Source organism: Larus michahellis, chromosome 4, assembly GCF_964199755.1.
Source record: "Larus michahellis chromosome 4, bLarMic1.1, whole genome shotgun sequence".
Lineage (NCBI taxonomy): Eukaryota > Metazoa > Chordata > Aves > Charadriiformes > Laridae > Larus > Larus michahellis.
Genome location: NC_133899.1, coordinates 71306414 through 71328410, shown reverse-complemented (window position 1 = coordinate 71328410; position 21997 = coordinate 71306414). Strand labels below are relative to the sequence as shown.

Sequence of the window (21997 nt, the reverse complement as noted above, 5' to 3'; positions counted from 1 at the left end):
AACATCCTTCCTGGCAACTAAATAAAAGGGAAAAGGTTGTGAAAGGAGAAGAAAAAGAAAACAACTTTCCATGGTATTTTAACTCTTCTCAGAGGGTTGAGTGCCCAGGGCTACCAGGGAACCACACAGCCATTGCAGGAGCCTACACAGGAACAGGTCCCTGAATTAACAGCTGTACTTTTGATTTGTGCTAACTTCGACCCTTTCAAAATGTGGGTTCTTTTGTTGCCATTGTTATTGTGTGTTGGTACATTTGTGTTCTTTGCTGGTTTGTCAGTATTGCTTGTTGGTTTGTTGTTTGATTGTTTTAGAACTGGCAGACTGAGAGCCCTGGAACCTCTAGCTGAGGCCTCCAGAAACCTTCTTGCTCTATTGACTCTGCAAACGTAACCACACTCCAGATTTCAGTCATAATAAGCAAGGCTAAAGGCTGGTCCTTTACATTGTGGAGATATGAAACCTCGCCTTTCAATCCTTCCCTTTCCTCCCTGCACGTATCAGGAAACATTTCATCTGAGTTAAACTACCGGTGGCTATAATTTGGTTCCTTATAGGCACTTGAAATAATGAATCTTCAACTATCTGAACCCAATATTGACATTGTAATGAAACTGCATGACATATGGTTATACATTAGAACACAAAAGATGAAAAGCTTAAAAGCAGGTAAGTAGCCATCTACACGTGGTAAACAATTTTAAGTAACTGATGTCAGGGGTATGTTGAAAGAGAACTTCAGTAATTAATGCAACACAGGAACCATATAGCAGCATAAATTACACCATGAGGTTAGAGACAAGATTTACCACTGTCTGCTCCTTTGTCAATCATTTGAATGATCTCCGTGTGTGTGCGTGCTTTATTCACTTCTATCGCAGTACTGATTTTTTTTAAAAAAATCCCTTTGGGGGCTTCTTCTCAGCTAAGCCTCAGGTTTCCATTAAAACTGAAAAACAAATGACTTGGTTAAGAGGACTTCAGCCTTCCTCCAGCTGAGTACGTGTATGCCCAGCACGCAGGCTAGCTAACAAGTTGCGACAGGAGGCAGTTCTGTGGGTGATCCTCAGTAATTTTGTCAGCCTGTTGTGGTCATCTTTCTTGACTGTGCGTTTGTTTGTTGACTTTGATTTATGTACCATGCCTGATTTAAAGACATGTGCTGATGCTCCATTGATGTCACTCATCCTGTAATAAGTTCTTATTAGTTCCAGATACTTAGATTAGTATCTGTGACTTTTGGGGTATTTCCTAGGTACAGACTGGGGGAGGGTTTTTCTTTCTTTCTCCTTTAGGTTATCAAATTTTGCTTTGAATGTGCTCGCTCGTTTCTGACATTCTGACAGTCTCTGTTTCACAGGAAGTTCTGTAGGTGATCAGCGCTCTGTCTTTTGTAGCAGAACTGCACAGAGCATGGTGTTTCGCTTGGTCTCTCTCACGTTCTCCTCGGCAAAAGCAACACCTGAGCAAATTTTGTATGTCTGTTCGTGCAGTTTCACTCACAAAGCAGTAAAGAATGGGATCGGCAATGCAATTCAAACTTGTTAAGGCCTGTGTGACTCTGTAAACCTTATACATTGACTGCAGAATCTGTGGGTCGGTGGTCTGAGGTTCTTTGATGCTGCGAATAAGCAACATAACGTGATAAGGAGTGAAGCAAACAATGAAAGTAACTGTGATATTCAGAATAAGCTTCCTGACTTTTTTCTTTTCTTCATCTACTGTGGCTTGATTATATTTCACTACTTGGTAGATTTTATAGTAGCAAAACACGATGATTATCAAAGGGACCAGGTACCCCGAGCATATCCGGAATAAATTTATCCATGCCTGCCACAGTTCCAGGGGGTATTTGTCATAGCATAATGTATGATTAGTGAAATTGCAAGGATCACTGAATACTTCTTTGTTCACCAATATGACTGAATTCAAGATGCTTTCCAGAAGCCAAACAATTATGCTGACAATCAACGAAAATCTCCTTGTGCGCAAGTGCTGGAGCTTCAAGGGGTGAACTAACGCCAGGTACCTGTCAATAGAGATGCAAGCAAGGAACGCAGTGCTGGTGTAGAAATTCATATACATAAGGAAGGCAGAAATCTGACAAAGCAAGGCAGAGAGCCTCCAGTCATCTCCATTCCAGGCATAATCAATCCACAGAGGCAGAATCAGAGAGTACAAAAGGTCAGCCAGGGACAGGCTGAAGAGGTAGACCGCTAGCTCATTCTTTTTCCTCACCTGAATGCAAGATGCATAGAGGGATATGCAGTTGATGGGAATGCTGATCAACACCACAACGCTGTACACAAATGGAAACAAATACTTATCCAGGGTGTGATCATCATGGCACTTAGTAGTGTTGTTCATTGTCCACCCTGAGTAGTATCTTTAGGCTAATTCCAGCCTGGATGCAATAAAACCCCCTCTGTAGTCTGATGTGTGGTCATCTGTTAGTTCTTCAGGACCTGGTTGGTAAGATTCCAGCCTTCTGTTACCAAAAAGGAAAAATGTCAGCTATAACATTTTTGTTTGTTTCTCATGGGCTTCTTGATGAATGCCTTTTTTTAGAAGGAAGAAACTGTGTTTGTAGGAGATCAAAGGTTTTAAAGACTCCTGGAGCTAAAAGCGCACAGGAAGAGGAACCCAAATGTCTAAGGTGGTAAAGGTCAGTCAGATGCAAGCTTCTACATCAGAAAGAGGATGAGTGGTCAAGACATTTCCAGAGGGGTAGGGTCCTCCAATCCTAGGTCTCTCTTGTCAGAGAGCCGAAGGAGATCAGAAAGTACACCACAAATAACAAAAGTGCACCTTCTATTACTCTGGTGACCACACTAGGGATTTGGCCATACGAATATGACAGATTTCTTATCCGCAATAACCTCCTCCCCTCTAAGACAATGGAGAGGCAAGGATAGAAAGACAGGGATTCAGGTACTGCTAGATGTTGGGATCTGCTCAGAAGAGAATATGTGGCTGGTATGTCTCCCTATTGCGAATCACTCTCTTCTCTTGTCGCATCCTCACACTTTCCCGCTTCCCCTCCCCTCCTTTGTATCCAATCCCCCAAGAACTTGCCATCAACTGTGCTATTCCAGCAAAGCTTACTGCACATCCCAGGAACCCTCATGTGAAACCTGGCAGGCTATTGTGTTCCCGCATGCACAGAAGAATCTGCCAGGGTGTCACTCAGGCTCACGTGAGGTGGAGACTCTCTGAGTACCTGTTTAATTTACATTAAAGAAATGTAAATTTTTCATTTACGTTTCTTTCCTCTGAGAATTGCAATTGCCATGCATGAGTTTACAAAACCAGTAGCAATTAAGCTTATCTTAGGCGCTACCAGGGCTGTGGGCATCAACAGCTTCAGCATGAAAATACCATAAAATGGCAGCCCTGACTAAAGCAGTGGGACTGGAGGAGTTGTGTGTGTGAGCCTTAGAAGCGCCTAGAGGAGCTGACCTTTAAGTAAGAAAGGGTGTAAAATCATAGCTATGACACTGCCAGTTAACCACTGATTACATCACAGCTCTGACACTCAGTAATTCTCTCCTCCAAAGATCTAATTGTTAAGTTCAGGAAATATGAGAATGCGCAGTATTTGTTGTGGTCCAGTTCTACTGCCAAGTACACTAACTGCTTCAGAGACTGCCTGTGATAACCAATCTGTGGTTTGAGCCTAGGCTGCCAGCAGAGAGGTGAAGAAGGTGTAGAATGAGTAGGTTGCAAGATAGCACCGTCTATAACTCTTCCCACGTAGGAAACAGTTCAAACTGAAGACAGCTTGGAGTCTTCCAAGGACTTTCCCACGTCATAGGCGCATTCATTCTGCCTTTTATGAGTTTGATGTGTGTGCGTGGAGGTTTGTGGGTTTATTAGAGAAACCTAAGCACGTCTATTGCCTCTGTTGAGAGGTTATATGGATCTTTTTTTGATAAAAAATAAACTATTACGCATATTCAGAAAAAAAAGAGAGCAATGACAAAACTAGTCACAAAGCACATATTTAATTTTACCAGCCACTGCTTTATTTGATCAAGTTGGCTATCTTTTCACAGTCAGAACTAAATTCATTCACAGGCTTGAAAGACAAGTAAAATTCTTGAGAAGGACTTGCCAATTTGGTCCATTGAGCAGCGTTACTTACATGATGACTAATTAAAAAACCGCAGTGTCTGTATTGAAGAAAAACATAAATGCCTGCTTTTCAGCGTGGTTTAATAAAACCACACAGTAAACAGGTCATCGTAAGATTACCAGTGTAGATAAGTATCACAAACTAAAAATCTAGTTCTAGAAACTGGATCCAGGGGTTTTGATGACCCACTTCTCACCAGAAGCAAAGCAAACATATGCAAACTGACCAGATGAGTAAAAGATGAAACACCTACCTCTTCTTCTAATCACATTTTAGCATTTTTTTTCCTATGGCAGGTCTCTTCATGTTTAACAGGGAAACGTGCCCTTTCAGAAGCATGTGTGTAATGTAGCAAGAGTATGAGGCAGTGTTTACTAGTCGCGTGACTGAGAAACTGGAATTCCTTCTCCCTCCCCCACAAAATCTTTATCCATTGTTAGTTGACTTGTTATATTACAGATCCATCCTTACAAGCTCCCGACTTGTCTCTATGTTACTCACAACAGCTCCTCTCACGGTTACCTTTATTAGCTCTTTCGTATCTACTCACAGACCAACATGCCAATTTCTTCACACCACCCACGTATTTTTCTTCAGCTTTCTCTTTTTACCTGTTTCTAAAAGTTTTGCTCTGTTGCTATCACTGATCATAATGTAAAACACTTGTCCTTATATTGCACTTGTCTGAATAAACAGCATATTCTTTGGGGAAAGACCTTGCTTTGCTGTTCTGTGATCTGCCTTAAGGAACTAATATCTTAAGATAAAACTGGCCAACGGCAGGCTGGGACACTGAAGATGGGATTCAAAGAAGAGACTGGAGACCACATGAAATTTGCCACCTCGGCATTTTTTTTCTGTCCTTCATGGTTATACGCCACCATACCTCATGTTTTTCTTTTATTTTTAACCAGTACCATCAACAGTTTCTATGAACAAAGCCCTGGAAGCTGTCTAGAATTTCCCAGGTAATCCATGTCCTAGCTTTGATGACACATTGGTGCTACTTATAGGTGGACATGCTTTCAGTGAGAATAATAACACGAAGTGTGTCATTCTGGCATGTATTGATGACCTATACTGAAGTGTGTCAACGAGTCAGCAAATGCTGTATACCACAATGCATGCTGCAGTTTCTTGCACGGAAACATAAAAGCAGAAAGCATTGTTTCATTACGATTACAACACATTTCTTTAGTTACTTGGGGCCTTATCTCAGGGGAAGTGGTCCATACCATACTTCCTTGCTTAGTTTTTTTCTGATAATTAGGACTACATAATTCAAAATGATATGTCTTACCTGAATGCATGATCTGAAGCATCCCCAGGCTTTCTCTCAGCTACTGAATGTACCTGCTGGTTTTGCCCAGGAGGATGGTATTGGCTTACAGCTATCCTAAAACACAATGTTTGATAAATTTTCCCACTGATTGTTAATTTTTTCTAAAAATTTATCAAGAATATAGTCTAACGGTTTGACTTTCATGTTCCAAACCCATTGTGACTAATTCTGTAGATTTGTGTGACTTATTTTATAGACTTGGTTTGGTATCTGATGGGTTTCAAATGAAAAAAAAAATAATCTCAACAGTAATTTAATCTTTTAGCCACATTATTCACTGATTATCACTGTCCCTGTCTCTTTGTCATTTTGCAACAGAAAACCTGCTGTACAGAACTCTGAAAAAAGTCAGTCAGACGTAAAACTTAGAGATATGGACTAGCAAATGCTACGCTTCAAGTAATTTATGCAAACAAGCCTGTAAAGGAACCTTGTGAAAGTTTCTGAAGTACTCATTACATATTGTATTTGTATCAATGCATTCTTACAGTATATTTTGCAGATTCAGAGCTTTATGCGGTCTCTCCATTTATGACATTTTGAAAGCAACAAAGTAAGTATAAAATTATACTTTCATAAGACAAATACAAAATGATATTCCATACTCTTTATCTGGAAACAACTTTCTGAGGGAAGAATGGAAGAGACTTTTTTTATTTTTCAGATAAATGAATTCTGCTATAGTTTGGGAAGTGAGGAAAGATGGAGACTGTAAGGATTTTGTGTTATTAACAGAAAAGTTTAGTCAGTGATTAAAAAAATTTAAATCTTCCATTAGCTAATAAACACCAGTTTAATTTTGGAAACATCTGCAACTGATACATTTCACCCTTTACTTCAAGTTCATAAAAGAGCAAGTTGCTGTAAGCAACATTCACTATAATGTGGTAAGTTTTTGCAAGTACTTTGTTTTTTAGTTAAGTTTCAGGGGAAGAAAACAATGTTGTGTGAGCTACTGCAGTAGCTGCTGTACTGGTGTTATTGTATACCAGCCACAGGATGGAAAGACAGATGGTTTCTTGATTTCTTTTTTCTCTCAAAGCAATTTCAACAAAGTAGATTGCTTTGTGTTCTCAAAATAAGTTACAGTGCCAAGCTGACTTCCTCAAGCACAAGGACCTTCCATAGCTGGATATTTTTTCCTAATGAGCAGATTTCAAAACTTAATTCTGAAAAACTTCACAGTTTAGGAGAGTTGAAACATGCCTTTCGTAACACGGATATTTTTTCTTAAAATGAACTGCGTTTTTCCTCATGCAACACTAAATTTCACTCACAGGGCTCCATGAAATTCTGTAGAGACTCAAACAGGTCTAAAAAAGCTCGGTCTTTTTAACTTTGAGATACACTTTATAGACTGTTTTCTAGAACATAAAAATTTTGTTAACATGAGCAAACAGAAAAAAAACACTATGCTTTATTAGGATGCAGGCCATGCAGGTGAGTACTACTTTGCTTTAACCTTACGTGCATCATGTTTTCCTCTATGTATACAGAAAGATCCTGTACAAAATATTTTCATGTACATAATACTTGGTATTCTAAGCAGCTACGTTTAACACAGCTTATTTTTCTGCTAAGTTTTAACCATTGTGTATATTCATATAAATAGTGCTGAGTACCTTGTTAGTGCCATAGAATATTAAAGAACATAGAAAAGCTATCAGAAGCCACCGTGAGGCCTGAGGCATTTTTTGCACTGAAGACAGGACAGCTCACAATCCTGAAAACTCCCCCCCAGATACTGTTCTTCTCTATCCTTTCCCCCTCTCCTAAGCAACAATTTTGATGATGGCAACCATTACATAAATAAATCAAGCTGGCATGCCTTTACTAATTCAATCTTTTGATGTCATTTGCCCTTTTGTCTCATGTTTCACTTGTGCTGGGAGTGAAATACTCCTTCTCCCAAAGCAATATTTTCCAGCCCCTTTTGTGTCCCTTCCTTTTGTTGTACGATGTCAGCATCTCATTAAGGGAGAGCAAGGTTGAAATCCGTACCAGAACATAATCTGCCTATCTGACTTCTTGGTGTTTGAACACTTACCTAGGCAGCCATGCGTCCCCGCGTAGCAGTTTCACAGTGATGCCATCGGTAGTGTGCCCTGTGTCTGCTTCTGAGAAGAAACAGCTTCATCAGATAAAGCAACAGGAAGCTGCTCTTCGATACACCAATGAAGCAACAGCCCTCACATCTCTCAACTTCTTTTTTTTTTTTTTTTTTTTTGACCTTATTAGTCTAAACTTATCCATAGGAAAAAAAGACGACATAGTTACGTAGAAGTATGCAGAAAGGATGGTACCAACCTTGGTAAATCTGGGAATACTTTTAGAAAGTTTATAAAAGTTTTATTGAAAATATTGCATTATTACATGAGTGGAGTATGTTATAAACCTCTTATCTAGGACACGATACATTCTGCAGAGAAACAACGCCACAGAAATAAAATACTGTGGAGTGTGTATGTATTTATCTGTGTTTACTTGTATATGTTCAAAACATAGGGTCTTTTTTTGACTGGAGGACCTGTCACTTGCATTTACCAACAAATTTACCACAGAATCAAATAAGAATCCACCTAAGAAGACCCCATAAAAATATAGCACAATTACTTTAGGAGCTTGTCCCCCCAAAAATAATTATTTTCAGAATTTGTATTACTGTTTTTTTTTTCCTTTTGCCTATTGATGGGAGGAAGTTTGTGAACAGTTCTAGTTAGCAAAGGATAACAGAATTTTATGCATGGCAACAGGCTGCACATTTATATATTTTTATATAAACTGACTCTGAGGTTGGATGCGTCTTTCATACAAGTGATTCTTTTAACAGATAATTCTGTTCAATTAGGCAGGTGAAAAACTGTTACATGAGCACAGTTTCTCTTTTCCCTCTGTGATCAGAATAATTTATTGTGCGCTCTGATTTTTTTTCTTACATTCTGTCTGCAATGATTGAATTCAGCTTCTAAGAAACTGGGTACAATTTCACTTTAAATGCACATCTGTTGGGTAACACAAAAACTGGCCTGTTGGATGATTCAAATGCCAAGGAGAAATGAAACAAATGAGCAAACTGAAAATCTCTAAAATAGGACATACTGACTTCCTTGAGAACAATATCAGGCAGCTTTATAATATTTCACCACTGGATGCAGAGATTGGGTTCCTACTTTTTTTCCAGCCAGAGCATGACTTTTTCATCCACAGTTTTTCTACTGATGCGCTTGTTATATGAAGCCTAAATTACTAAATCATCCTCCTTGTGGTCATTCCTGAACTGGTATGATAGCCTCCTGAAGTTTGGTGAAAGGGAGACTTTCCAGTCACTTGGTTAGAATAATTTCTATAATAAATTTAGTCAAACATTTATTTGAACTCAGAGAAAAGTCATTTTCTCATTTTTCCTTTTATCATTTTTCACCTGCCTTTTCCTAACACGGTACCTGCTAAGAACAATGTCTGGTGAGCTGGTTCTGCTGTTCTGTTGAGGGTTCCTACACTTCACTGAAGAAAAAGTAGTTCTTATCATTATTAGAAACAGACAAATATAGTTGATACGTTTCTACACTGTAAAAATTGATAGTGGGACTGAAAGATCACAGGAAGCAAGAGGGGACATGATGCATTTTATACATTCTGGAATTAAAGCTATATGCAAAAAGTGTATGTCCATATGGAACAATTTAATTTCTGATGCAAGCAGCACAGTTTCCCAGGCTTTTTTGGAGATCTGGACATACATGGTATCTCAAATCAGTTCATCTCAGAACAGCAGGTGTTCTTTGGATTGGCTGAGATTAAAGTACTATCAAGAAAGAACAACTGAAATAGAAAAGCATTAACAGTGGAAAATTATATTATCTGCAAAAGAAGCAATTAATAAGTCCTCAATAATTTTATTGGTTATACTTGGGCTTACAAAAGGTCCAGATCACATGCCCTTGGGTCATGGACAAAGGTGTAAAGGAAAAAACAGATAAAAAGCAAGGTTGAAATTCCTAATGAAGAATAAAAGTCCTCAGAGTCCCCCCAAAATATCCTCTTCTTTCCACCAAAACAGATTCTAAGAATGTTTTTCTATACCAACTGAAAAGGGGAGGCACTCAGTACATCATAGGATGGAAATATGAGTTTTGAAAGCTGACACTTTTAGGCTGCTATGAGTGAATAAGAGACTGAATTCCAAAGCTGAAGCCTTTGATGCATTAATTTGAGAAATTATCAAAATTAACCAATTAATAATTCATGATCATTTTGCAAACCTTCCAGGTGTGCAAAGCTGTACAGTCTGCTTGAATGAATGTGAATTAGGACCATGAGCATAATTCTACCTCTGCCACTGACTCACTGTAGCCTTGAGGAAGTCACTCTGTCCTTCTGCATGTAATAATGACACTGTGTAGCTCATTTGGGTGTGAGCAGGTTCATTAGTTAGTGCTTGATATTGCTGTAAAGTGCAAAATGTTTTGTGAGTGTTTGGTATTGTTATTAAAAAAGAAATAAACAGGAAACGTCAGTCAGGTAATGTCATCACTGAGGCATTAGATCCCACAATGACATGGACAAGAGAGGCAGTGGCTCGAGTAACAGCATTCTTTATGGACAGAACCATGCAAAACCCGGGCTTTTCCACAGCTCTAACACACTGCCTGCATGACATCACCCATAGCACCTCCCAGTGCCTCATTCTTCTTTTAAGCACATGGAGCATTGCCTCTGTAAAACACTGTGGTCAGCAGGCAGGCAGTTCCCCTATAAGGACTTCTATAGGATAACGAAGCTGATCGCCAATCTCCTTATTACTTTTCCTCTGAGCCAAATGCTTTCAATAACTGGAGTCTGAGGGAACACCCTGGCTACCCTCATGGACTTTTAACATGTGGCACGGCACCATCTCAGCTGGTCATATTTTTATGCAGCTGCCTTGCAGCGTTACCAATGAAGGCTGTAAAACTGAAAGGCTTGTTCAACCCTGCTAGCGGGGCGAGTCAAAACCCGCTTTCAGGATCCCTCTCCGGGTTCCTGTCAACCCAGCTGCAGATCTAACTGGGGCCAACTGGGAGTCCCAAGGAAGCCCTCGGGGCTGCCAGCACCCTTCTCTGGGGCAGGGCCTGTCCGGGCCTGTCCCTGTGCCCCAGGGCCACTCCCTGCCTCTTCCTGTGCAAACAATCAAAGGTCTTTCTTACAACGTGCTGGAGTTTTCTCCTTCAAAGTGCCGATTTTTGCCTACTTTACAAGGGATTTGGTGGCAGCCTGAGAGCAACCCAAAGCCAGGAAACTGGCTGCTGGCGAGGGCCTGAAAATGAAAGATTCACTGGGAAACACCATTCCTCTCCCAAGAAAACAGCCTTGGAGGTGTCTTGCCCTGAAAAAAGGTCAGTTTGGTGTAGCTCTCACCACCTGGCTGCTCAGACTGCACTAAACACAACTTCCCCGTGCGTTCCCCGAGCAACCGCGACGCCCGCAACCGCGACGCCCACAACCGCCTCGCCTCACAGCCCGCCAGCTTGCCCACACCCAAGATGGCTCCGCCACAGTTTCACTCCCTATTCAGTGCCCAATCTCAGCATGGCGGCACGCTTCCCACCAGCCGGCGCTTGCCTTGCCCTTTCTCAAAATGGCAAACACATAACTTCAACCCAGCCACGGGAGGGGGTTGCCCGTAAGGGCTAAAAGCCTTTCCCTTTAGCAAAATGGCGGCAGCGGGCGTTCACGCCCCGCCCCCTCCAGGTGATTGCCAGGTTGCGCGGTCACGTGACGCGCGGAGCCGGGCAGTGCCGAGTTGCTGTAGGGACGGGACGGGCGGCGCGGAGCGGACGGGACGCTGTCGGCAACGCGGAGCGAGCGAAGCGGGATGGGGTGCGCGGCTCTGCTGTGGGGATGGCTCCTGATTGGCTGCAGCTGGGGCCTGGGACCCCCCGGGGTCGGTGCCGCTGCGGTCTCGTCGGCCACCTACGTGCTGGACGATGCCGGCGGGCTGGGCAGGCAGTTCGACGGGATCGGGGCTGTCAGCGGCGGCGGGGTGAGCGGCGCCGGCCGGCGTGGGGGCTTCTCCGGTGCTGTGGTGCCAGTACCTTACTCGGGGCAACGGACGTTTGGGCGGGGGATTCCGGCAGTGGGTGTGTTTGGTGGCTCGGGTGCTGGCCGTCGAGGCTTCGGTGGGGCCTGGGCCGGGGTCTTTGAGGGGAGCCGTGAGGGCTGGGGTGTCTCTGAGGGGAGCCGTGAGGGCTGAGGTGGGCACTGAAGGGAGCTGTGAGGGCTGGGGGTCTCTGAGGGGAGCTGTGAGGGCTGGGGTGGGCACTGAGGGGAGCTGTGAGGGCTGGGGGGTCTCTGAGGGGAGCTGTGAAGGCTGGGGTGGGCACTGAGGGGAGCTGTGAAGGCTGGGGTGGGCACTGAGGGGAGCTGTGAGGGCTGGGGTGGGCACTGAGGGGAGCTGTGAGGGCTGGGGTGGGCACTGAGGGGAGCTGTGAGGGCTGAGGTGGGCACTGAGGGGAGCTGTGAGGGCTGGGGGGTCTCTGAGGGGAGCTGTGAGGGCTGAGGTGGGCGCTGAGGGGAGCTGTGAGGGCTGGGGGTCTCTGACGTGAGGAAGAACTCTGGGGGGAGCCGTGAGGGCTGGGGGTCTCCAGGGGAAGCCATGAGGGCAGAGGCGGGGTGAGGGGTACGTGAATGGGACTCTAAGGGGAGCTGTGTGTGCAGTGGTCCTGGCTGGAGCCGGGCCCTGCTTTGTGCCTGTCCTCCGATCAGCTGTGCAAGTGGCTCTTTCTTGTCAGGCTGCTTGGGGTGCCGAGGGCCAGCCACATCGTTGGCACCGTTGGAGAAGAGGGTGGATTTTTTCTGTAGTGGGTCATCTTAGCTGCTTGTCTCTTTGAGTTTTAAAATGTTGGACGAGCCAACAGCCTGTTGTATGCTTTCCTGTGGTCCAGCAAGCAGAGTCATGAGATCCTGTGAATTCTTACCCACTCTTGGACCTGCTGAGTTGGTTTCCTTGCCCTCCCACCTGCGTGCCCTGTGAGCCCCCATTGCCTTTGGCTGAGCCAAAGCATGGGGGATTTGAGTAGAGCAGGAGAAATGGTGATGGGAAGGAGCTGCATTTTGCTTGTGATAAGTTTGTGAGATCTTTTTGTTCCTCTATTCTCTGGACTCTCTTTGTGGTAAATTGTAGGTTACTGGAATATAAGGCAATTGCAATCTATGCAACCAGAAATGCACAACTGAAGACTTAGAAAAGAGGTTTTGTAGGTGCTTGGCAGAGTTGCTGGTGCTGTAATTATTTTTGTAGGTTTATTAGCTATGTGAAAATCACAGACTGATGAACTGGAATGTATGTATTTATTTGAAAGTTACGTTTTTGTATTATTATGCTTTCTTTCCATTTTAGGCCACATCTAGACTCCTGGTGAACTACCAAGAACCCTATCGCTCCCAGATTTTAGATTATCTGTTCAAGGTAAAGTTGGTTTCATTGCTACAATAACCTCTAATTTTGTGCAGAATTTCTTATTGTGTAATGTTGGAACTCCTATACTATATTCAGTACTACTTGAAATTAGACAAAATCCTGTCTTGTAAGTCATGTACTTTAATGTTGGTTTTTATCAGAACCTTAAATTTTAGCTGTTGTTTTTGTCAACCAGCATGTTGTTCAGGAGCCTGTTTCTTCAAATTACTATGAAAATTCCTTTTGTGTTTTTATGACATATTTTAAAAATATGTTTTCAACATATTTTGATTATCCATGCGGGTGTAAAGAGGATTAAATCATTTTTGTGGCTAAAATGAGGGGATTGGCTCTTCCTAGCAATTGCAGGAAGTGGGTCTTCAGGCAGTTTTGATTTTATTTTTTTTTTTGGAGGACAGATAGATTCACAGAATGTGAAAATGACTGTGCAGAATGCATCATTTCAATAGCGTATCTGCTTCAAACTAGTCTCAAGTGCAGTTACTCTAGAAGGTGCGTGAACGTTACTGGTTTGTAAGCTGCTTTAGTTAGCAAGTGTAACCTGTGGAGTTACCTAATTTAATATATGGTAAGATTATTGCAATGGATAGTAATAACTTGTTTTGCTTTTGACACTGTAAATTACTCTGCTGGAAGAGGATGTCATGTCACTTTCAAGTAGTGTAATCCAGATGGCTGGAGGGGAATAATTTACTGTGAAGTTAAAGATTTGGTTGTAAAGGGAGTAGTAAGGCATAATATGTGACTGGGTGATCAAAACCTATGTTTTTTGGAGACTGAAGCTGTGTGTTACAAATATGAGTTTTCTGAAGGAATCAATAGGCATGTGGTAAAAGAAAGTCTGGCTGAGAGTTCATGATTTTCAAAGAATTTTTGGCATGTTCTTTCACCAAAACCTCTCAAGCTGTCATGAGATACCTGGGAGGGGTATACTTTGCCTCCTTCTCCTTGTCTTTTAATGTCACTCAGCTTTCATGATGGGGATGGGAGAGAAAATGTGTTAGAAATTTAAAATCAGAAATGTCAGGAAGAGAAATGGTGAATTGGGAACATTTACTTCTTATTGAAAACAATTAAAAATATCCAGAACTTGTAAGCCAAGCAAATTATTGTCTATGCAGCATATTTTTTTAATCAAACTGCATTCTTACATCTTAAAACTTTTTTTGAATGCCAAAATTATACTTGGGTAATGCCATGGAAGAGACCAGCTCATTAGTGCTTATTAAAATAATGATTAGTTGTAGCTTCTGGCTTGAGCAACTGTTAAGCCACTAATGGCTGGAAGAACATACTAGGAGTAGAATCACCTATATCAGCTTGAATTTTATATTCTGCTCCACCAGTCAGATGCCAGGGGAAGAGGATAGCGGACTATGTGGCCATTTGTTTTCCCGTGTGGTGTTTTTTATTCTCTCACCTGTAGTTAGCAGATTATTTCTGACGCGTATATAGGCTCTTTCACATAAGCAGTGTAATCCTTTTCATAATAAATTATTTACAGAAATATTAACTTCAATAATTTGATTTAAAAGAAAACAAGCTTGACTTATAATAGCATTAAAAGTATTGTTGTGTTCCTCATATAGCCTGTATTCTACTTTAAGAGCGCTTCAGTATTTTCTTGAGCATAAGCGTTTTAAAATTTGCACAGTTGGAGAGAAGTGTCATTACTGTTGCAAGAGTCAGTAAAACTGCCTAAAGATACGTGTACTATTTATCTTGCTCAATTTCCTTTTGAAGCAGAATTTTGTATAATCTCTCATTGTGTCTGTAATGGATGTTTTAAAAAAAAAAGTATTGAATTTTTAGCATCCTCAAAATTGTACACTTATTTATTGCATTCTTCTTGTTAACAGAAGGATTCTGTTTGTTTTTCTGTCTCTCTTTTTTTATAGCCTAATTTTGGTGCTTCTTTACATATCCTTAAAGTAGAGATTGGAGGTGATGGACAATCAACAGGTATGGATTTTGCATGAACAGGGTTTAATTTATTGTTGCAGTGATGCCGTAAGCAACACGTCCTGCATGTGTCACTTAGCTGAAGTGTGGAGTTGCATTCTGTAGTTCTACTAAAGCTGCAGAAAAACATAATGAAGTCTGCTAACTTTTAGAAGAGAAATTTACACTAACATTCTGGAGACAGTTGTCATTATCATATGGTTAATAAGTTGCATTCTAGAGCAAATGAGCTCTTTCCTCCCCCTGCACACACCGCCCCCACCCCCCAAGATTTAGGAAGTTCTTGTAGCTTTCTGAATTGCTGAGCATTTCTCAAACACTGGTTTTGTAATACAAACTGTAAAACTAGTGTAGGACTAGGTAGTTTATATCTTAAAAACATGAAAATGTGAAGACAGCTGGTGAGAAGCAATTTTGTTTCTTTGGTTTAATGAGCTGCTACATTTCACTGGAGTAGCACTGTCTGACAGTAGGCACTATTTTTTTTTTTTTTTTTTTTTTTTTTTTTTTTTTTGCCTGGCCACAATTGCAAATGAAAATGGCTTGGTGTAATTTGCCTAGCTGGTTATATTTACATATAGGATAAACTGTTTAGTAACTGCTTGTGAAGCTGAGAAGCAGTAGCTAGACTACAGCACATCAATAGTATACTTAAAGCAGGCTCGGTTAATAAATAGAAAGCATAGCATCTGTCTTTGCTGCATTTTATATATGTCTTTTGTTTACTTTCCTTAAGAAAAATTAACATGGTGAAAAGTATTATGCTGCATTTAAGAGCTTGGTATTTGATCAATAAATTGCTGGTTAGAGGAGAATGGAGTCATCTTCATGCATACACAGACCTTCTTTTCAAACGCTCTTGCTACTGGCGAAGGAGAAGTTACATGCTTCTTTGATCGCTTTCCAGATTTTAGAAGTAGAACAAATAAGATGCATATGTTTTAACACACTAGACTGCAGTTCTTATTCTGACCTCAGAGGTGTGATCAGGAGTCTTAAGTTTGGAATATAATTGTTGTTCTATGTCTCTGACAAGTAGAACTTTCAAATAGTCAGGTAAAAAAAATCAGTCCTGTTTTCTGTAATGAAATGTGCTGTTTCAGCAGGTTTTATAACAAGAAAAAAAGTGTCTCATCAGAAGAGATCTCTGGAACAATTAGGCATATAGTTTAGCATGAGTAATTGTTGCAGTTGCATGCACAAGTTATTAATTGATTTTTTTTATGTGTAATGACTTCCCATGCAGCACTGATTCTTTTGCACCTTTCTAATTTGTTTGCCTTTGCCTGAGGGAAGTTAGTGCTTAGCCTTCAATTCTGAAAACTCTTCTTGCAGTCACAAAGCACCATGGAAATTATAAACCAGATCTCTTACTATAAAAATAAAAAAATCTCTGTCCTGTAATGGCAGTTCCTTTCCTTTCTGTACCTGGACTTGCCTTGCACAGAAGAAACAAACTATAACCTTCTTTTGTTTGCCTTCTGGTTTAGATATAACCTGCTTCTACAAACGTTGGGGGTTCTTCCCCTTCCTGATCTTAATGCTATAACTTTCCTAGTGGTTGTTGGGACCAAAATAATTGTGAATATAGATTTAGTATTATCATAGTTAGGGATAGAAAATGTCCAATAGTTAATCACATTCTGATATTAAAAGCAGGCATAGTCCTTTAAAAATATTAAATTTATGCTAAGTTAATATGCTAAGAATGAAGGGTGGCAAGTCTTGTGTGCTCCTCCAACTAGTCATTTTGCTGTGAAATATAAGCCAAAGAATGTGTGAACCATGTTGGAGATATGTGCTCACATACTATGGTGGTGAGCAATACAGAAAACTTTGTGATGTGTAACAGTGTATGACACAGAAGATAATTGTGAGCTGCCTCTTTCCTTCCTAGATGGTACTGAACCCTCCCATATGCGCTATGAAAATGATGAGAACTACTTCCGGGGCTATGAATGGTGGCTGATGAAAGAAGCTAAAAAGAGGAATCCCCAAATTAAACTGATTGGTAAATTGCTTCAAGCTTTAGGATTTAAATGCTTTTTTTCCCCCAACTAAATGTCATATCTGACCCTTAATTAGCATATTTATTTTAATGGGTAGATGTTTTGATGTTGCAGTAGACAAAGCAGAATCTCTGATATTTCGTAAGCTTGCCTTGATGCTTTACTTAAACTTACCGTGTTTTATTTTGTTACAGTAGCAAAACATTCTTATTTTGTGCTACTGTAACAAGTAGCATAACAAGAATGAATGTAACAAGTAGCATAGGATCATTTGCTTTTGTCAAGTAACATTAATGCTTAGACTGTATCACAGCAATGAACATAAATGGTTTATCATCAGCTGAATTTATGAATAATAGAGTAAAAAAAATTGGGAGGGATAAATTAAACTTACAGGAAGCATATATGTAAATCTTATATGCACTAAATTCAATTATATGTTCTTACTACAAACCAATCACCCCCTCACCGTTGTAGTGTTCTTGTCTTCTGAATTCTCTTATGTCTGTAGCTAAGTTGTAAGAGGACTTTCCTGTCTCCCTGTTTTGATGACGAGTTGTGTGTGTGCTGTGACAATACAAATGTGGAACCCTAGATTTTAGTTGAAACACTTTACGAAATGTATTTCGCATGAAGCAAGGTAATAAATCTATCAATTAAAAAGTATCTAATGCCCCTTCTTCCAGGGATCAGTCTTTGCCGCATCCAGCCACAAGGCATGACTTGGGGCAGGATTTGCTCGTCAGGTTCTGTTAGACAAGCACTGTGACAAGCAGTAAGCTTACCATCTATGAATGATTGTGATTATTAATAACCTCCCTCTTCCCTCAGATCAAGCTCTCAACAAAGGAAGGAGGGTTTGCCTTTGAATTAGCCTATGGTATCTTGTACAAAGTCAGTTGAAAACTTAGCAGGATCTGGTTAGGTAAATTTATTGTTCTTATTTACTTCAAGATCCAGTAAACAGCTGAGACTTGGAAATGCTTTTTCATTACCCTAATCTTTCTTCCCCTATTACGATCAGATCATCACTTCTGAAATTCATATTGAGATTAACGATTTTTGGTGTTCGGTATTGATCCTTTGTCTATAACTTTGTAAATTTTTATCCTAAAATCTTTGGAATTTTAAACCTGTTAGAGCCAGTACCACAAAATTGTAAGACTGCATGTAGTCAGCTATTCTCCAGTAATGAAGGTTTTCTAGCTTAGAAAAAGAAGCAACTATAATATGTTTGATCAATATTTATATTAGAGCATACTCGCCAGTTAAAAAAGTTCTGTTTCAATGTCTTCACTGGAACTATGTGAATTGGAAGTCCATATCTGCTCCGTCATTTTGGGTAGAACAAATTACAGCTTGCTATTGAAGCTTACTGAGTAATGTAGACCAACGACTTAATTAATTTGCTTTTCTTCTCTTTTTTCAGGATTACCGTGGACATTTCCAGCATGGATAGGGAAGGGTGAAAACTGGCCCTATGACTATCCAGATGTCACTGCTTATTATATTATTTCTTGGATATTAGGAGCTAAACAGTATCATGATTTAGACATTGATTACGTTGGGGTCAGTAAAGCAAAATCTCCTGTATATTTTATCTGTCTTCAGTTGCAAAATCTTGGTCTTGTCTCTATTTGTTGATTACTGGAGGAGGGCGATGGGAAGAGATATTGTTTTGTAATTGCAGTTTTGGCATTTTCTGTTGCAAGAGGAAAGGCAGAAGTTATGGTAGTTTACAGTCATTCTGCAATTATGGCCATTAAAGCAGAACCAGTGTAAAATGGCCAGTCTCCTGTTTTCCCAATTCTAGAACAAAGTTACCAGAGAATCTGAGAATTCTGAAATCTGCTTGAGTCTTGGGCTTGTCATTTTCTGCCTTGCTTGTTCTGCTTGGATTTCAGCAGTTACCAGCTAACAAAAAGCATTAATTAAGAGAGTTTGTGAAAGTCAGCTAACATGACTTCTTGGCATAAAATATGATCACTGTTTTGTGGAAGGGGAGTCCCCTTGACGTTGCTGACTTAGTTCAGCTGTGTCAGTCTTGCATTTTGAGTAACACAGTGATGCTTCAGCAATTCAACTTGTGAGACAGGGAGAACAACTGCTGTTAATTTTTCTCTTTGCTATGCTCTTAGAGTAGAAGGTAAGTTCTGCACTTTACGTATGTGGTGACATGGCATATTGTCTGATTTCTCTGTGGGTATGATCTGAAATACAGGAAAGCAGTGAGGTCTGTGAAGGCTCAGAAACTGTCAAAACAATTTTAGTGCTGTTCTGATTCTACGTTGTTAGCCTTTACTGCACTTTTGGTTTATAGCAGGTATTATATATCATTATTTCCTTTATGATGAAATGAGCCTTTCAGTAAGTGACTTTTTGCTTGGCTCATTTCTGAAGTCACATATTAGCACTTATGGAAAGATCTAGAAGTATCAAAATCAAATGGACACATCCCACCTGCAAGAAACTGTCTGCTTGTACATGGTTGGGTAATCTACACGTACAGGGGGATGCTTTCACCTTTACTGGTGAATGCGAGACATAGCGCTTACGTTGTGGTTAGAAAAAAAGAAAGAAGGTTTTTGACTATGCATTTTATTGGCCAGGGTATTCGGTAGAAAGGAAGACCAGCATTCCTGCGTTTAAATTTTTAGCTGTGTTTAGCTTAAACACTCTTTCCATAAAAGATGGAAAATGCAGAGCAACAGAAATGAGATCATTTTACGTCTGTTTCTGTTTACTTAAACTATGCTAGTCTCTCTTACTCAAGTATGGATTTAGTCCATGCTTAGAAAGAACTATAAGTGTAATTGAATAACCCCCTGAAACTGTAGGCAACTGTAACTTATCTAGCTTTCCTACGTCAGTGTGTGGCAACAGCAGCCATTCATTAGGACCACACCTTGAAGCCACAATGTGTTTCTCAATGATTTCTAACAAACTGTAGACCCATTAGTAGTAATGCGTAACACTGCTACCATTGTAGAGTTCAAGCAGCTCTAGAGTTCTTTTCAGCAAAGCAGCGATCAGTAGACCTCAGAGATAGATAAACAAGCAGTTATTTTGAAGTTTCATACGGAATTTTCCCCTGAAGAGCTGATAACAAAACCAACCAGAGTACTTTCCTCTAGCAAACTGAAACCATGGAGTTCATTAATGGATTGTATAATTTTACATATACGTAAATAAAATCTTTCATTATGGATTGCCATATCCTGATTTTTCTAAATGGCTTTTTGCTTTTCCTTTATAGATATGGAATGAAAGGGCATTTAGTAGCAAATATATTAAGGTATGTATTTTTTCTTCTTTCTCCAAAGTGAAATGTTTGTCTTTGTTATCATATGTAAACAACTAGCTTTTCTGAATTTGCCTAGAAAAGGGACCTTAATTCTGCAACTGCTTTGCTTACTGAGCTCTGTTTCTCATAATTGCAGGCATGGAATGTTAACAGGATCAGATCTCTACATATCTTTTTGTGTGTGTGTGAAACTGTTAGTTTGAAGTTTAAAGGTGTCAGTCTATGCTAAATGTTTAGGGCCTCTACATTTTAATGGAAGCTCCAGTTGATGCTACTGAAATCATACAAATTCATCATCTTTCTACTGCCTTGGATATAGTCCAAGACCTGGAATTACTTAAAATTCTGTAGTAAAGTTCCAGTGGATATAATACTATATTTATTGCTATAAAACTCTAGGTTCTTATTTTATGGAAAACATAATAAAGGCTCTCTGTTTTTAGTTTTGCAAAATTCAGTACTTCCTGTTCCAAAGGAGTTGAAAGAATACAGTATTCCACATAACCAACCTTGAGATATCTCTAATATCTCTCACTGCTCTCAGCCCCTGCTGCTGTCAGCCCCTGCTGCTCCCTGCCCTTTATGAAAACTCACTTCAGTTTGTTATGTTATGTTGAAGTGGAATCTTAAGTACAAGCTTCTGCTTTGTTCATTTCCGTGTTGCTGCTTCAAGGCTAAGAAGCAATAGCATTACTGCTTCTTAAAAGCAAGTAAGACTTAAATTGAATGTCTAGAAAAAATGCTGATTTTTTTTCCAGGAATTGTTTTTTTTTTTTCTTTAGCAGGGATTGAATCCAATCTGCTTAAAATTAGCCAATTCATGGCTGTTAGAAAAGCTTCAGTTCTTACAGTTTGTATACACTGGATGAGGTTACTCACATCATTTGTCCTTGGCAACTTCTGTAGTTATTTTTTTTTCAATCATTAGTTTTAATAGAATGATACAGGAAATGGTGTACAACAGTTAAACTTGACATTGCAATAGAGCAAAAAGTATTTGTCATGAAGCTGGCGTATAAAATTCTGCCTACTCTTGAAAACTGAGAATGCTGTCCTATAAAATGTTACTTTTTAAAATGTTATTTCCTAGAATGTAGAATTAGATGAATACCCTTATAGCCATTTCCTATGATTTGTGCAATGCTTTGACTGAGGGAGGGCAGGAAGCACTGGCAGAAAGTTCTATGCTGGGCGTATAGCTTGTACAAAGAAAGAGGAATACCTTATATCCAGCTTTGAGTTTCTTGTTAAAAAAAATGTTAATCAACCATGTATTTTAAACTGATCTACTGGGTCAGTAACCACAGTAACTTAGTTTCCAATTCTTATCACATCTTAGACCAAATTCTGTTATGTATATTTCACTCCACAACTAATTTCATTAAAGGTATTTTCTAGACTCTCGCTTTTGTAGGCTGCTAGGTCATTAGTTCCTTTGGACACAGAGGTTTGGCACTAGAGTTTTCGAGTGACTTACAAAATCCCTTCTAGAGAAAACAAAAATACACTGAAGTGTGACACAGCAGAATATCTTGGCACCTATGTCAAGGTGTCTTCTTTCTTTGGGCACGTTAAGTAACAAAACTCTAGTGGATGTGTAGATGCTTCAGATTTTGCTAGTGAAGCAACTTAAATCCCTGTCTAAACTTGTTCAGTGGGTGTGCTTAGAATCCTCTTAAAATATCCCATCCCAGTGTGTGTTAACTACAAACCATAGCCTAACTTTTTAAAGCTGGGAAACAAGTTCATAGGGTGCTGTCTATTACAAAAACCCCTCAGGAAACAGAAG

General features: G+C 40.1%; 2 protein-coding genes across 3 annotated transcripts in view; one reads left to right on the top strand and one right to left on the bottom strand.

The window, feature by feature from the left end:
• Positions 1-1164: 1164 nt before the first annotated feature.
• On the bottom strand, positions 1165-2482 carry GPR65 (G protein-coupled receptor 65). Its single transcript, XM_074585451.1, has one exon. The coding sequence runs from the start codon at positions 2362-2364 to the stop codon at positions 1297-1299; it is 1068 nt and encodes a 355-aa protein (XP_074441552.1). The 5' UTR covers positions 2365-2482; the 3' UTR covers positions 1165-1296.
• An 8765-nt stretch (positions 2483-11247) lies between these two features.
• The window catches only part of GALC (galactosylceramidase), a 37147-nt gene continuing 26397 nt past the window's right edge, over positions 11248-21997 (top strand). For both annotated transcript variants that reach the window (XM_074585449.1, XM_074585450.1), the window contains exons 1-6: positions 11248-11496; positions 12853-12921; positions 14832-14895; positions 16793-16906; positions 18334-18473; positions 20161-20199. In XM_074585449.1, coding sequence (XP_074441550.1) covers positions 11329-11496; positions 12853-12921; positions 14832-14895; positions 16793-16906; positions 18334-18473; positions 20161-20199 — 594 coding nt within the window. In that variant the 5' untranslated portion in view covers positions 11248-11328. The remainder of the gene's footprint in view (positions 11497-12852; positions 12922-14831; positions 14896-16792; positions 16907-18333; positions 18474-20160; positions 20200-21997) is intronic.

Excerpts from the sequence above, each read along its gene's own strand:
- GPR65 (XM_074585451.1), bottom strand. The coding sequence starts at position 2,364 with ATGAACAACACTACTAAGTGCCATGATGATCACACCCTGGATAAGTAT.